This window comes from Thrips palmi, unplaced genomic scaffold (assembly GCF_012932325.1).
Source record: "Thrips palmi isolate BJ-2018 unplaced genomic scaffold, TpBJ-2018v1 HiC_scaffold_10, whole genome shotgun sequence".
Lineage (NCBI taxonomy): Eukaryota > Metazoa > Arthropoda > Insecta > Thysanoptera > Thripidae > Thrips > Thrips palmi.
The window spans coordinates 5,907,802-5,924,485 of record NW_023144621.1 but is presented as its reverse complement, the minus strand read 5'-3'; the positions used below and the strand labels follow the sequence as shown (position 1 = coordinate 5,924,485).

At 59.5% G+C, this 16,684-nt stretch overlaps 1 protein-coding gene across 1 annotated transcript in view; it reads left to right on the top strand.

The window, feature by feature from the left end:
- The first annotated feature begins 2,779 nt into the window (after positions 1–2,779).
- LOC117654507 (putative uncharacterized protein DDB_G0271606) overlaps positions 2,780–16,684 on the top strand; it is a 77,681-nt gene continuing 63,776 nt past the window's right edge. Inside the window, exons 1-2 of the mRNA XM_034401176.1 lie at positions 2,780–2,973; positions 15,829–16,133. Coding sequence (XP_034257067.1) covers positions 15,830–16,133 — 304 coding nt within the window. The 5' untranslated portion in view covers positions 2,780–2,973; position 15,829. The remainder of the gene's footprint in view (positions 2,974–15,828; positions 16,134–16,684) is intronic.

The following is a 16,684-nucleotide window of genomic DNA, read 5'->3' as shown; positions in this document are numbered from 1 at the left end:
AGAGGGGGGGGGGCAGTGGTGCGGACGCTTCCAGACGTACTTACGAAGGACTCCACAAGTCAAGAAGTAAGTCCTGGGCCCGGCCAAGCGCGACGCCCGCGACGCCCCCTAGTGACGCCCTGCAGCGTCAGTCAGAGTGTGGGGGGGCGCCTGCCATTGGTAGGAAGTGGAGCGAAGTATGGTGTGTCGTGATCGAAATCGCCACCGCGCGGGCTCGACCTGCAATACAAACATCGCAATTCACCAAAACGCACACGTGTGTGTGTGTGTGTGTGTGTGTGTGAATGAGTGTGTGTGGGTGAGGCGGTCCATGTAAGTATGATCCAGAGTCGTGTGTTGCCACTGTGCGGGGCTTTCCCTCCGACACACTCGAATGCACATAACCGCTATACTTACACGCGCCCATAAATGCCGCACCTTCCACAGCAGGCAGAGGAAGAAGCGTTTCCCCTCACTAAAAAATCTCGCGCATCCGACGGCGCCATCGACACTGGAAAAAAAACGGAAAATAATTTTAAAATTCGCTTTCTTTTTAATTTTTTTTAAAGGAAAAAGATAACTTTGTTTTAAAATTTCATTATTTTTAATAATTATTTCCTTTTGCGAGTGTTAAACGGTGGCCGCAGCGCGTGTTCCGATTCACCAACAAGGGGCGCCGCGCGTCGTGCGACGCCGTGCGGCCCCTTGTCACAGCGCTGTCACAAGCGGCGTCACGGCGCCGTCACGACGCCGCGTCACGCGTCGTTACGCGTCGTCACGAGTCGTCACGAGCCGTCGCCGGGCTGACGGGGCGTCGCGGCGCGCCGCGGCCACACCGCGCTGCCGCGCTGCCCCCGGCCGGCACGCGCCGCGTCCGTTCCGATGAGTCCGTGATTTTGTAGACTCTGTCTCTCTCGCACCTGTCCGGGACGCCCCAGGAGTGAGAGAGAGACAGAACGACAAAAGCGACTCTCGGAATCAGTCCACTGCGACGCCAAGTCGCAAAGACGCTGAGTTGCAATTCGGAAGCGCTTTCATCGGGAGGGACGACGGACGATCAGTGTCCATTTCTGGAGCCACCATGAGAAAAGAAACGGTTTTCGATATTTATTTTTTCTTTGGAAGATTGATTTTAGCTTCCATGTCTTAGATTTTACAAGGAAAAGAGTCTTAAAGGTTTCACAATTTTTAAGAGTTTGAGCATTTCTAACTACCATGAGAAGATTGACTGTTGTTCCGTCCTCACGCTACCTTCATCAATTAAAATTAATTTTTATAATTCTGTAGCTAATTTTGAAGTTGAAAGTTTTCCTGACTTCGTCGAAGTCTTAGATTTTGGGGCCAAGTTTCGGAGCGTACCTTGACACACCTTCCAGTGCAGTGCCCCTCGGCCGGTTCCCACGGCGACGGCCGCACTGTAGGGTGGCTGGCCGGGACGTAACCCAATTATCTCTGCAATGGCTCGTCCGCGACAAGCTGAGCCCCGCCCAGCCCCACCCAGCCCCGCCCCGACGGACGCCACGGTCCGAAGTTAGACCGCGCCGACTGTGTACTTCGTCGTGTGAGGTGGGTGGACTCGGTGTGGGCCGCCGCCGTCCCGCCCTAAACTCAGCGGCTGTGTGTACTGGGACACTGCACTCGAGGCTTAATCACCATGACATGCTCGCCCAAGGCTCAGCTTAGTTGACATTAGTCATAGCGCGATGGGACCTTGTTGCGCAGAGCACTGCAGTTGTGCTTCTTGATCGCGCGACCTCACAACATCTTCCTCGCGAGCCCGGTGGGACCTGAACGCAGGGCTTGTCCAGCCGCTCCAGTGCGAGAGACATTGACGCCTGGAGGGTAGGCCAAAAGCGTGCATCAGAAAGAGACGGAATTTTGCAAAGCCTAGAGTCAACCGCTTTGCAGCATCCTCACTTTCAACGATAACTCCAACCGCACACCAGCCTTCGGTGTAGAAAGGTTTGCCTACCTCAAGGAACGGAACCGGGAGGCGAGCAAACCCTTCATGGCCGAGACGCATCGTGGGATTTCTGCGACTACTTTCCCTGGTTACGGACCACCTCAGTAATCGAGTGCACTGTCTGTCGGTCTGTCAGTCTGTCTGCCTGTCTGTCTGCCTGCGTGCCTGTCCGTCGCCCTAAAGTGTCGTCCATGGGCGTGAGACTGTGGGCCGGCGTGCGCGTGTGCCGGTGGTCCCGGCGTGACGCGGCCGCGTGTGGGTGTCTGCTCCGCGGCGGGCGCGGCGGGCGCGTGGTGCGGTGGGAGGCCCCCGGACCCCGCCCGGAGCCCCGCTTGCGCCGCGGAGCCATTGGTGGGGCCGCGGGGGCCCCGGCGGGTCCCGGTTAGCACGCGCAGCCAATGGGGGAGCCCGGCGGGGGCCCTGGTGGGGGCCGCGGTGGGGGCCGCGGTGGGGGCCGCGGTGGGGGCCGCGGCGCGGCGCCCAGTGGGGGGATAACGCCCCCTTCCCCGACACCTCGCCGCCCCGCGCCGCGCCGCGCCGTCGCGCTCAGTACGGCGTGAGATCGTAGCGCGCGCGGACACGACCGGACGCCCCGCGCTCCAGCCAGGCCAGGACAGCGCTCCGCGCAGCGCCCGCGCGCTCGCCCGCGACTAGTGCAGTGTGTTTGTGTGTGAGTGTGTGTGTGTGTGAAGTGCTCGCCAGCCACAACATGGATACCGTGGAGTAGCTCGTGAGGAGCAGGCGAGCAGGCACCGCCGACGCCGTGTGTTCACCCTGGAGAGGGACCAGGACCGCACCCTGGCCGTCGCCGGCCCCACCGCCCCCGCCGCCCCCGGCCCGACCTCCAACCCCGGCGTGCTCGACGCCGCCGGCTTCCCGGAGGCGGGCTTCACCGGCACGGCCCCCCACGGGGCGCAGGGGCCCCAGGGGCTCGAAGCACCGTCCTACCACCACCACGGCCACCAGGGCCACCAGGGCCACCACCAGGGTGGCCAGCACCACCTGGACACGCTGCCCTACTCCTCGTACACGTAAGTGAGCTGCCGCCAGCTAGCACCAGCGCCAGCCAGCGCACGCCGTGGAGTGCCTGGCCGTCCAGACAGGACGGCTCATCATGGACCTCCACGGCGTGCTCGCTCTGGCCGCAGTGGACTCGGCACGAGGTTGAGGCAGGGAGTTGCCGAAGGGGTGGCCCTCCACGCGCCGCACAGTGGGACAGAAGACCGGTGGAGGCGGCCTAAACTCTAGACGCGTTTTGAGCTCCAGAATCACTAAATGAGACTCGAACCGAGCGTGTGACCCCACCAATGGATTGCTCTCCGGACGACGAATCCATTGGTGGGGTCACACGTTCTGTTCGAGTGCCATTTAGTGATCAAAATGCGCCTAGAGTTTTGGCCGCCTGCGCCAGCCTTCTGGCCCACTGAGTGGCCCGGTGTCCCCCGCGTCGACGCCGCGGTGTCCGCCACGAGGGGCACGCCGTCGAGGCTGAGGCGGTCACGGCCTTTGGGGGTGCCGGGGCGTTGCCGGCCGCGCGGAAACGGCGGTTCGGACATGGTGGCGGGGCGGGGCGGGGCGGGGCAGGGCGGGGCGGGGCAGGCGGGGCGGGGCGGGCCACGGACACGGTGTTCATGTAGGAGTGGGTGGGCGGAACCCGTTGGCAATTACAGGCGCCCCCGCGGTCAAGTCGAGTCAAGTTCGGCGCTAACTGCGAGACAACGTGTAATGCCAGTGTAGCAGCGCGATTCCGATTCGCTCTGTCCTTGTCGCACTCCTGGGCCGTTCCGAAGGGGCGCGAGAGAGTCAGAGCGATTCCTCAGACGGCAGACGTGACCTCTGTCGATCGTCGTCAGGACTTGTTTTTGCCGCCGAGCGGCCGGATTCGGTAGCGAGCGAATACGCACACAAATATTCAACGCATCGCCCGCCCCGACGTTTTCCATTATTTTTCTCCCCCTTCTCTCATTTCGTGAAAACCGAAAAAGAGAAAAGCCAAGAATCCGGGCCGAGAATGAAATAAAAATGTCGGTGTCGGGGGGGCGGCTGTGCTCGGAATATTTTGCCGAGCGGCCGGACTGTCTCGAATGCAGAGCGTGGCGGGCCACGGCGGGCCACGGCAAGCCACGGCGAGCCTCGGAGGCATTCCAGCGGCAGGGGCTCTTCGACTGGAGAGAAGCTCCGTGAAGCGACGGAGTCTCATCGATGACGGGCACGCTGGAAAATCAACGCCCGTTTCGTTCCAAATTTCAAACTTTTTTTCGGCGTGTGTTGAGTGTTTGAGGTGTTGTTATCAAGCGCACCGCCAGGCGGCACGGCGGTGGGTGTGTCAACCACTCGGCCGCGGCTCACTGAAGTGGCCAATCAGAGCGCGACTGCGACCCAAATTTCGCGCCCAAACTCGTTGCCCGCTTCGACTACATGACCGCTAGAGGGCGCGCTAGTCGCCCCCACCGCCTTCCGGGTCCTTCCTTGGCCAGCCCGCTTCACAGTGGGCCAGAAGACCGGTGGTGGCGGCCAAAACTTTAGACGCGTTCTAAGCTCCAGAGTCGCTAAATGGAACTCGAACCGAACGTGTGACCCCACCAATGGATTCCTCGTTCGGAAAGCTACCCGTTGGTGGGGTCACACATTCGGTTCGAGTCCCATAGAGCGACTTCTGGAGCTCAAAACGCGACTAGAGTTTTGGCCGCCGCCCCCGGTCTTTGGCCCACTGTGCCTTGTTTGCCGGCCAAACAAGGCTGTGGACACGGCGGCGGGACGGACGGCACACACCATAAGGCGGTGCCCGATACATTTCGGAAATGGCAAACGGAAAAACGAAGGCCGTGTTTGAAGTGGGGCGTTCGTCGGGCCGGCGGGTCGTGAGAAGGTATTTTAATTTCGGGTCAGCCAGACGAGAGGAGCGGCGTGGCCCGACGAATGCCCCGTCGGGGTGCCCGCCGCCCCGCCGCCCCGCCCGCCGGCCAGTCGCGGATTTCGAAATATGTGTCACCGCCTTGCTTTACTCTTTGGTGTGACGTTCGGAAGGGCGGCGCGGAGGCCGCAGGGGCCGGACGAAGACTGGGCGTTTCGCATTTGAATCTGCCGCGGCGAAAAAGAAAAAATAAAAGTACACGGGAAAGCAGTAATGCCTTCCTAAGGTCTATTACGCCGCCGGGCCGACCCAGCAAAAAAAAAAAGCAGACGAAAAAAGACCCTGCCGCCTCCACTTTCCATCTCAGTGTAGGCGACCTGGACGGTGCGTGACAGGCGATGCTCGCGACGCGGCCGTGACGGCCGTGACGGCCGTGTCACACACGCTTGCGCCGTCACAGAGCGTTACCCCGGGCTGCCTCAGGCTCGCCCGCCTCGCCTCCAGGACCATCTGCTTCAAGAGAAGAACTCACTTTTCCCTGCCGGCGACGACGACGCCACGCGAAAAGAAAGTGAAAAGTATCGCGCGGCCGCCGGGATTCGAACCCGCGGGCCCGGGACGACGGCCAGACGACGCGCGGCGCGGCCGAATAACAAACTGCAGAAATAATTGTGTCGGTAAATCGTAAGAAATGAGAATTCCGCCGGGGAGCGTCCGCCAATCAATAAGGGTGCTCTTAATGTGGGAACACGGCGAGGCCGGCCGGCGCGGCAGGCAGGCAGGCAGGCAGGGTGAAGGTTAGGGGAGGGGCGCCAACTCGTGCCAACTAACACCATCATTATGGACGCGGATTCGGAAACAAACACGAGGGTCTATCTGCCCGGCCGCCAGCCTGTATGTCCGTCCGTCTGTCTGTTGGTGTGACTCCCTGTCTGCATGTCTGTCGGTCTGTCTATCTGTCTGTCTGTCTGTCTGTCTGTCTGTCTGTCTGTCTGTCTGTCTGTCTGTCTGTCTGTCTGTCCGATTTGCGAACGAGAGAGGCGGACCCGTCTCCGAAAACCAGGCAAAAGCGGATATGGGCGCTCAGCTCACTGGTCTGCGCCCCGCTGAAGCTTCCGTGCGTTCTCGTCGCTCTGTCTCTCTCGCACCAGTACGGGCCGCCCCGTGAGTGCGAGAGAGACAGAGCGACGAGGACGACTCTGCTGGCCCACCTGCAGCTGCACCTCAAAGCCATCTATAGCTTCAGCTGACTGACGGTGCGTCACCACCCGCCGTCTCGGGGGAGGAGGGGAGGGGGAAAGGGGGGGGGGAGCTCATCACAGGAGCGGGAGATAGCGGTCGGTGATAGAGGGAATGAGGTACATTGGGCATGGAGATGTGTGTCGGCGGCGGCACGGTGCCGGCACGGTGTGACCCCGGCCGGGGAGTGAGTGCGAGGGAGGCGGCACGGCGAGCTCAGAAATAGAGAGAGGTGGCCCGCCCGCTTGCCCGCCCATCAGTCCGGCTCATTTAGCTTGGAATAGTTTCACCATGGAGTTGGGTGGTAGTTGGCTGCGCAAAAAAAGGTGGGGGAAATCGTTTTGGCTGTGTGCTTTTCTTCTTTTGTGTTCTACGCGCATAAGCTCTACAATTCTTATAGAGAATATTTTCCATCGTATTTTATCAGTGCAGTTGACTTTGTAACTTATCATGAAAATTCATTGCACCATATATAGATATTTTCAGTTTTTCCTAAGTGTTTTTTTTTTGATGATTTTTTTTTCATTTTGTGCGGATCTGGCGTTGCTCTACATACTTGAAGCCCTGATTGCGCGGCAGGCGATAGCGCCGTTCCTTCCAGGAGCCGGCCTAGTCCAGCCTTCGACTCGGCGTGACGAACGGGAGCCGCCCAGTTCCCCGAAGCCCCTACACTGGCAGCCGAATTTCAAATCGCTTTCCATTTTTACGGCCGTTGTGTGTGTGTGTGTGTGTGAGAGAGAGAGAGAGAGAGAGTGCGTGTTTGGTACTTGTACAGTGCAGTCGCTGGACAATGACTGCAATCGTTCGTCTGCAAATGACACGGTGCAGTGTCTTTGACTAGGAATCCCAGTTTGCGCGGTCCAAGTAACGAGGCAACCAACTAGGACAACACTCCACTCAACTGCCACTCAGTAGACTGATTCCGAGAGTCGTTTTCGCCGCTCTGGGGCGTTCCGTGTAGGTGCGAGGGAGACAGAGCCACGAAAACCGACTCTCGGAATCAGAGTGCAGCGTGCCCGGAATGACACCAGACGCGACTCCACCTTCTGCAGGCCTATCTTGGCGATCTATTCGTCTATCTCTGTGGCGGCGCCTAGCCTGGCAGGCTTCCGGCCCAGTGCGTCGTGCAGCGTTCCTGGAAGGCGGTGGCGGCCAGCTCAGCCTTGCAGTGTCCGCGAAACGGGGGCGGCGGCACGCTGCGGCACGCAGCGGCACGTGCCACGCTGTCGGGGTGCAACCCGACACCGGCCCCCCTCGATGCATCGGACGCATCGGCCAGCAAGGCGCCTCTCACAGTGGGCCAGAAGACCGGGAGGCGGCCAAAACTCCAGACACGTTTTGAGCTCTGGAGTCGCTAGATGGGACTCGAACCAACGTGTGACCCCAACAATGGATTCCTCTCCGAACGAGGAGGGTGGCGGGGTCACACGCTCAGTTCGAGGCCCATTTAGGGCCTCTGGAGCTCGAAACGCGTCTAGAGTTTTGGCCGCCTCCACCGGTCCTCTGGCCCACTGTGCCCGAGTCACTTGGGACAGAGAGTGGACGCGACGACAGCAGAGCGAGCAGGCATAGCAAATTGCGTTCACAGCGGAAAATGAAGAAGCAGACAAAGTGTGCACCTGTGAGTGTCTGTGTGTGAGAGAGAGAGAAAGAGTGTGTGAAGACTCGGAGGAAGACACGCTGATAGAATGTCGCCTCGAGGAGGTGGTGGGGCGCAAAAATAGGCAAACCGTCGAAATGGGTGCGACGCAGCAGACCGATTCCGAACAGTGCCGCTCTGTCTCTCTCTTCGCCCGCGGTGGGTCTGCGAGGGAGAGAGTGAGAGAGAGAGAGACAGACAGAGACAGACAGAGACAGAGAGAGAGGGAGAGAGACAGAGACAGACGGAGTGCGCCAGCTTCTAGGCCAGCTTCTCGGTGGCCCTATCCTCCCTTATGCAGCGAAGGCGGCAGAGCACCTGTGGATCCCGCAGCGGCCTGCATAGCGTCCTGCATAGCGTCCTGCATAGCGGCGTGCAGCGCGCCGCGCGGACGCAGTGACGCTGTGACGCCGACGCAGCCGTGTTGCCTTGTGCTTACCGCCCTCGGTGACGCTCTCAAGGCCTAGCTGGTCATGAAGCAAGCACCGAGTCGGTGTGCGTGTGTGTGTGTGTGTGGCCATGCGCGCCGTGCGTACAGTCCCGTAGACTGCTCCTACACCCCCACTGCCTTGCATCACACAGACACGCACACACACACACACACAGCACACACAGGCACACACACACATGCATGCACACACACACACACACAATATCCTTGCCCGGGGTTCTTCAACCTGCATCGGACTCGGTTCTCATCGGCGCGGCGCGCGAACATTTACCTTCCATTCCGCTCGGCAAAATTAAGTCAAGGTTGACTCGGCGAGCAGACTGACTTCTTCGTCTGGCGCAAGAAACTGGCAGTCACTTCAAATTTCGTCAAAATTATACGTTTTTGTTTATTTTTTTGTAGTTTGTTTTTAGTGAGCCTGTGGCGGTTCAATCCCGGGGTAGGTGATTGGGGGGTGATGAGGTGATTGCTTGTTCACGGCTGCCCCCTTGTCCCTGCCCCCTTGTCCCTGCCCCGTTCTCCCTGCCCCCTTCTCCCTGCCCCTTCTCCCTGCCCCTTCCTGCCCCTTCGTCCCTGCCCCCTTCTCCCTGCGCCCTTCTCCTGCCATTCGTTTCTCCCTTTGCCCCTTCTCCCTTTGCCCCCTTGTCCCTGCCCCCTTCTCCCTGCCCCCTTCTCCCTGCCCCCTTGTCCCTGCCCCCTTGTCCCTGCCCCCTTCTCCCTGCCCCCTTGTCCCTGCCCCCTTGTCCCTGCCCCTTCTCCCTCCCGAGACCGCGGCCACCGCGGCGGGCCGCGCGGCCAGCCGGCCATCGTCCGTCAGACGCCGCTTCAACTTTACGGGGAGTCGAACCCGCGACCCCGTCGACCGCAAAGCGACGCCAACAAAACGCACAGTGTCCGCGACTTGTCACTTCTTCGGCCGCCTCGAGCGTTGGAATGCTATCGTGTCGAGTGCGTCGGCGGCGGCAGCGTTCCCGGGTTCGAGTACCGGTTGCTGCTGATGTTTTTATTTTTTCTTTGCGCATGCGCTAGGTGCCACTCACTCACACAGACACACACACTCACACACACACGCGCACTCACGCAGGCGCAGTTATAAACGCTGTCTAGGCTGTGGCCCTGCTTTCCCACAGACATCCGCGTAGCGCGGGGCGGCGCCGCGGGACTTGCGGCCTTCTTGGCCTGCCGGCCTGCCGCTGGAGCGGGCGGGGCGGGGCGGGGCGGGGCGGGGCGGGGCGGGGCGGGGGGGGGGGCGGGGCGGGGCGGGGCAGCGCCGCGTTGGGACACGTTACAGTTTCCCAGGCGGGCCGTTGCACCCAAAGCCGCCAAGCACTGCAAAGCACTGGAAATCACACTGTAGCGCCGCCCAGCCGCGGACCGTCGAGCCACTGCCAACCCAAGCACCGCGAAAACGCATCGAAGCACGCACCGGAGTCCTTGACGCGGGCTTTTCAAACTCTCTCGCCACGCAACGAACTTACTACACAAAACGGCCACCCAGTTACTAAACGAGAGGCGGGGAAATCGGGCCGCCGCCGCCGGGGTTCGAACCCGCCCCCGCGTGGCCGGCTCGCTCATCTCAATTTAGTTTCTGCCCGGCAAAGTACCGTTCACTTCATGAAGCGCACCCACACTGTTAGCCGTAATGCCGGGGACAGTCGTTAGCCGTAAGCACTGCACTGTAAGCAGTAACGCGCAATCACTAATTACGCGGCAATATTCTAATTTGGAGCACAAATTGGCGCTCCGGGGCGTTCGGGACGACGAGCCGGCACACTGCTAGGCGGCACGCCGCGCCACGCGCCCAGCACGTCACGAGCCGCGTCCACTGCACCGAGAGTTTTCGATTCCACCGGGGAGGAAGGGACAGAAAAAATATGGAATGAAAATAATAGAAATTGCTTTTTAAAAAAGCTAAAGAAAAAAAAGATAAAGGAAGAACACAAAACAAAAATCAGATTTCTCTGGACTAAATTTTTCAAGACAATTCATATGGGAAAAAATTGTTTCCCAATTTCATAAGAAGGAAAAACAGAAAAAACAAAAAAACATAAAAATCCGTTTTGTGTCCAGCTAGCCGGCCAGCCACGTGTCGGCGACGGTCTTGAGGGACGGCACCAACTGCCCAATTAGTACAGGGTGCACGTTAAGCCGCCTGCATTTATCACACAGCCTGCCACAACAAGTGCAGGGCGCGGGCACGCCAGCCTCGGCCAGCCTCGGCCGGCCTCGGCGGGCCAGCACCTGCCCAGACATCGCGGCGTTCGTTTCTCTAATTCTGCTCCATCTTTCCTGCAGTGTTTGTTTCGGTTGCACTGTATCACGCCTGTCCGACAGCCTGTGTGTCTTGTTCTGTGACTGTCTGTCTGTCAGGTCAATCAAGAAACTTACTGACCTTGAATACTCAATCACGGGACTTGCGCAAATTCGAATCCCAACTGACCTTTCTTACTTCCTTTCTTCACGCGGCTTCCATTCTTTTGTTGTTGTTGTTTTATGGCGAAGCTATCGCGTGCTACTTAGCAGGGTGTGTGTCCTTGATAAGATTAGCTAAGCCGAAGGTGTGACCGATACTCGGTCCTGCCCCACTGTCCTTGCGCGGCAAACCAAATGAACCAGTGACCGACTTTAGGAATTTGCGCACGTGACAGACAGACAGACAGACAGCGCACGTATCGCTGCAAGGTGCAAACATCAGAGCACTCGGGCAAAAAAAAAAAATCAAGACAAAATGAGAAATGTGACAATCAGCGGGTGGGATTTGGGAGTGGTGGTGGTAGTGCTGGCGGAAAAGTGGTCTAGACCGTCGTCGCCGCGCATTTGTAAACTGCCTTCCGCGAGCAAGCTCATTTAGACGGAGATGCAACTGGCCGTGCCGAGCCGAGCCGAGCCGCGCGCGGCCGACCACCAAGCTTCGTAATAGAAGCTGCCAAGATCATTTACTGTCTGCATTTCGTCGCCGCCCCCGCCACCCCCCGCCAACCGGCGGGCCAGAAGGGGGGGGGGGCTCGGAGAAAGGTAGAAGGGTAGCAAGGGGGAGGGGTGACAGCTGCCCCCACCCCCTCGGCAGGGAAGTCCCATAAATCCAAATCAACATCATGTTCAAAGGCATTACTGGGGGGATCTGGCCTAAGACAGCGCAGTGGTCGTGCCGAGGGTCGTCTAGGCGGCCGGGACATAAATCGCCAGCAATCTGACCAAAATAAAAGTAGCAGTCCGCGGGCCGGGCGGGCACACTGGCGTGGCGACCGTCTGCTTGCAGTGGCGTGCCCTCGGCCCTCCCCACACCTGTAGCCGACTGCTCACTTGGATGTTCACGCATCTCCTGAAGCATGAAAAAGAGACGCGACAGCTCCCTTTAGATGCAGGTAAATGAGCCGCATAAATCGCGGGCACTGAGGGGGAGGGGGGCTGGCCGGCCGCCAAACCCCGCCAGAGCCGCGGCCAGCAGCGCCAGCAGCCACGCGCCGCCGCCGCGTCGTCCGCGGAGCGCCGCCCTTCTCCCTCGCACGCCGACGGGCCGGGCCGCGAGCGCGACAGAGACAGCGCGACGCACCCCGGAAGCGGCCCGCCGCGGCGCCGCGGCGCCTGTCCGTAAAGCGGCGCGAAAAATGCCTCGCGGTCAGAGCGGTCGGATTTGCGATTTGCGCGACTGCACGGAAATTGGATTGGAACGCTAAAAGCCGCTGCGCCTTCCTTCATTTCCGCGCGCCTTTTTCACGCGTTTTATCGTCGTCGCGTTTAACGACGGTTTATTCCGAGATTCTGATGTCACGGACGCGTCACGTGAGTGTCACGTGACGTCACGTCACGCCACGCGCGCGTGCTTTCTCCGCTGGAGCCGCCGAGGGAAAGTCCAAAAAGTGTCGCACGGAGTGTGTGGGTTGCCACCCGTCTGCGTGAAAAAATAAATACGTAGCTGCAAAAAATTATGACACTTTTGTTTTTCCTCGTCCGGGGAAGAGATAAGCGATTGAAGAAGAATCGAGTCAAATCTCCCTCTCCAGTTTTTTCGTCTGCCTGACATGTGTGAGATTGGGCCACAGGCCCAATTCAGCAAAACGATGAGAACATTATCAGCTGGACGAGAGCGTGAAGACAAAAGTTTCCCAAACCTGGTGACACTGTCGTCCCGGTTCGTCTAGACGAGTTGACCCCTGGCGGGGTGTCGAACCTGGTCCCTGTTCCTTTCTCTCTTCAACAACAGCGTGTCAGGGGGTCCTCGTTATCTAATCGGCATAATTGATGTGTCTCGTGTTTTGGCACGGCTGCCTCGTGTTGCCGCCTTGAGGCTTGGCCCAGCGCGGCCCAGCGCGGCCCAGCGCGGCCCGGCCCCGCGATAGTAGAATTATCTGGATGGTGTCTCCAAGGCCCCTCCAAAGGACCGTCGATCCCCCAGGTAAGGCCCCAGTCCTCCAGGCAGGGCCTTGGCTGGTCTCGCAGTGCAGCGGCTGATGCGCAACGCCGCGCAGTCTGACGGGCAGTGTCTGCTCTTGCGCGTGACGTCAACTGCTGGACCTCACGCACGTTTTCAACTGCGCCGTTTCCTGAAATATGACTCGAATCGAACGTGTGACCCACCAATGGATTGCCCACCGAACGAGCAATCCACCGGTACCCTTCCAAGTTAGATTCGAGTCCTTCCCTAGGATATAACGAGAGTGGAGTAGTTAGGCTGAGCAAGGTCCCCTTCCGTGGCACGCACCGCTCCGGACTCAACAGGCCGTGAGACGGCAGCCTCGCCTTCCCTTCAAAAACCGCGGCACATGTTGACAAAAAGCCCGAAGCACGCAGATAAGCGCCAACGTGGACATGTTTTGCAACAACCCGCGGCATTTCGCCGAGACTGGTTCAAAAACAGTGTCTTGCTTCACCCCGCGTGCGGCTCGCGTGTCTTCTTCTGTATCCAGGAGGGCCCCACAGTGGATCTGCCAGAAAGTCGGTGGAGGCGGCCAAAACTCTACACGCGTTTTCAGCTCTAGAGTCGCTAAATGGGACTCGAACCGAACGTGTGACCCCGCCAATGCAATGCTCTCCGAACGAGGATTCCATTGGTGGCGTCACACATTCGGTTCGAGTCCCATTTAGTGACTCTGGAGCGACTGCAACTTCAATAAACTCTTCGCTAGGGTTCAGCCGAAAAACTTTAACTGATCGACTGATTAAGTCGGATGTAACTGTATTTTGCAGGGCGTGGAACCATGTCAGGAAATTATTTTCATCTCTCTGTTTGATGGTCATCCCTTTACATTTTCCTTCGCCGCTGACAGCTGTAGTTGTTTTTCTTCCCGCTGGCATTTTCCGGGAAATCCGAATTGTTATTACGCTCGGTCAGCGCATGACTCGGCTGCGATACAGTGGAGAGGCACCTAGAGGAGGAGGCCATGTAATCAGGTGCACCAGTTCTATTTGAATGTTTTCTCTCTGAGGGCAGCAAAAGGGAGAGAGGGGGGAGGGGGGGGAGAGGCAGAGACAGGGACGGGGGTCGCGGGGTCGCTATTACCGTGAGCGTCCAGTGGAACAACGCCAGACGTGGGACGTCAGTGTCAGCGACGCTGCTGAAGCTGTTGCTGTTGTTGTTGCTGCTGTAGGTGTTTATAGTTGTTGTTGTTGACGGGATGTTCTACTTACTGCCAGTCTTAGCGGAGGGGTGTGTCAGTGATGAGAGAGTTTGGCTCTCGCATTTGTGACTTGCCAATATTATGATTCTGTTTACTGACACACTGCCTGGGTCAGTACAGTCTTATCGCGCTATCGGTCACCACTGGCTCTCACACGCTGCTGCCTTTCTATGTTTCTCCCTCTTCTCCTCTACGTCTCTCTCTCTCTCTCTCTCTCCTCCTCTCTCTCTCTCTCTCTCTCTCTCTCTCTCTCTCCTCTCTCTCTCTCTCCTCTCCTCTCTCTCTCTCTCCCTCTCTCTCTCTCTCTCTCTCTCTCTCTCCTCTCTCTCTCTCTCGCATGGGCGGGGCCCGCCGGGAAGCGACCGGGAAGCCAAGGCAATTGAAATCGAACGCACCGTTTCCAAATGTCACCTGCTGCACACACTGCCAGGGTGTGTCCGTCTGTCTGTCTGTCTTTGTGTCCGCCCGTCGTCTGGTCCACCGCGCCACGGACGGCGCAGTGACTGACAAAACAGTGCGGTCACATGTGGTCATATTTTGGGCCGCGATAGCGCTCATTGAGGTGGCGTCATCGAACGAGGCGTGCGAGAGAGAAAGGCAGAGGGCCGCGGAGGGAGTGGGAGGGGGACACAAACAGTGTACGTTGAGCCAATGAGAATGCAAGCTCGGTGCACACCGCGACCTTCGAAGCTTCGGCGAGCTTCGGCCGGCAAGGATAGCCTCGCTGCCGATATCGGGTTGTTCACCTGCAGCCGCTATCAGGCGACCGGCCGGCCAGTTAGGGCCGTTTCCGAAGGCCTCAGTTACGCGCATTCGCGTTGGGCCTCGCTTCTTTGTGCCAATACAGATCGCTGCCACTGCAGCGGCCACCTGGGCCACCGCAGACATAACCAAAAATTACTGGTCTACAAAATATTTCAAAAAGGATGTCAGCTTCTCCAAAATATGGGCCCAAGTCTACCCACTGATTTCAGTTTTCCTGATTAAATTTTAGTCCGAAATGGCATGGCACAACCAAATTTTAGTGGATTTAACCTGAAAATATTTTAGGAGAGAGGCGTTTGGTTTTTATTTTCCCGCCACGCTGTCGACAGCGAAAGGCGAATCTTCTTCCGAGGCGGTCTTCTTCGCCTTCTTCTCGTTCCTCTCTGCGATGACGCCGCAGACGCGTCGGGAATGGAGCGGCACCGCGCGCACCGCGCCGGGGGTGCCAAACTACTACTTTGCTCTGCAGAATGTTGCAAACCTGTGTCGGCGTGGAGGCGGGGCGGGGCGGGGCGGGGCGGGGCGGCCCGCCGCTCGGAACATAGCCCTCCGCGCGCCCTTCCTAGCCTGCCAGCGGATGGGAGGTACCCGACGTACTCGCACTCGCTCACTCACGCGCTCACTCACTCACTCTGCCCGGCCGCCGCGCCGTCCGATCGTAAATACTCGCCTCAAATTTACAGCGACATGCCGACATAGGCCGGCTAGCCTCTCGCCGGGCCGCCCCGCCGCGCCGGCCGCGCCGCGTGCCGAGTGGCGCGAATTTCAAACGCGCCGTTTTCCGCGCCTTTCCAAGATCGTTTCGAGATTGTTTTATAGTGATGTCCCGGTGGTGGTTTCGGGGCACCGTTTCCGAACGCGCCGCCGGCCGGCTCGGCTAGACGAGAGTCTAGGCGAGACTCCAACGCTGGCAGTGCACTGGCAGTGCACCAGGGGCAAAGGCCATGCGTTTACCGAGGCATTCCGCGCCGCCGGGGAGGAGGGGGGGGGGGGACGGCGATGCACCAGACGGTGGTGATTTGGGCGTCCCTTTAAGGAAGGCGCCACCGCTTGGCCTTCGCAATGCCGAACTGCAAGACGGCCGCCTCGGCCTGCTCGGTCACCCACAAGGGCGTTCACCTTAGACAGTGGGCCAAAAGACCGTTGGAGGTGGCCAAAATTCTCCGGACTCGAACCGAACGTGAGACCCCACCAATGGATTCCTCGTTCGGAGAGCAATCCCTCGGTGGGGTCACACGTTCGGTAATGCACCTGTGATGAAAATGGGTAGCAACCTCCACGTGGTCCTCCATGTCGCTGACGGCGCCCTGTGTGTTTCAGGATGATGGACGACATGGGCGGCGCGCTGGCCGGCTCGCTCGGCGGCTACGGCGCCATGGACTCGCCCCTCGACGGCGACCTGGGCATGGCGCCGCAGCTGATGCCGGGCTCCGACCTGCACTGGATGTACCACCCGCAAGTGATGCCGCAGCTGCCGCCGCACGCGCAGCTCTCCAACAAGACCCTCAAGGAGCAGCGCATCCGGAGGCCCATGAACGCCTTCATGGTGTGGGCCAAGGTGGAGCGGAAGAAGCTGGCCGACGAGAACCCCGACCTGCACAACGCCGACCTCAGCAAGATGCTAGGTGAGTCCGACGGCCTGGCCCGAGGCCTGACCGCGCCATGCTAATGCGGGCGGGGGCAAGGGCCGGGAGGGCCGCCGGGGCCAGCATGACGCACTTCGGGGCACTTCGGGACCACCGGCCTGGCGGCCAAATGGGACTCGAACCGAGCGTGTGGCTCCACCAATGGATTGCTCTCAGAACGAGGAATCCATTGGTGGGGTCACACGTTCGGTTCGAGTCCTGCTTACTAAGCAGTGCTTAGCGACTCTGGAGCTCAAAACGCGTTCGGAGTTTCAGCCGCTTGCGCCGGTCTTCTGGCCCATGGGCACTGTGCACTGTGTGGCCGCCCTGCGCCCCGCTGCAGCCCTTGCTGTCTCTCTCGCACCTGTGCGGCTCTCGGAATCAGGCTGGCCACACACTCCAACGGCATTTTTACGATAATTCTACAGGCCGTCGAAAGGAGCGGCGCATCGCACACGTCGTTCCAGTGGCGCCAACTGCAACAACGGGTTGGTCGGTCCGCTTGCGAAATCCCTCAAATTGCGCCCAACCGCCCGGCCTGAAAAATAATA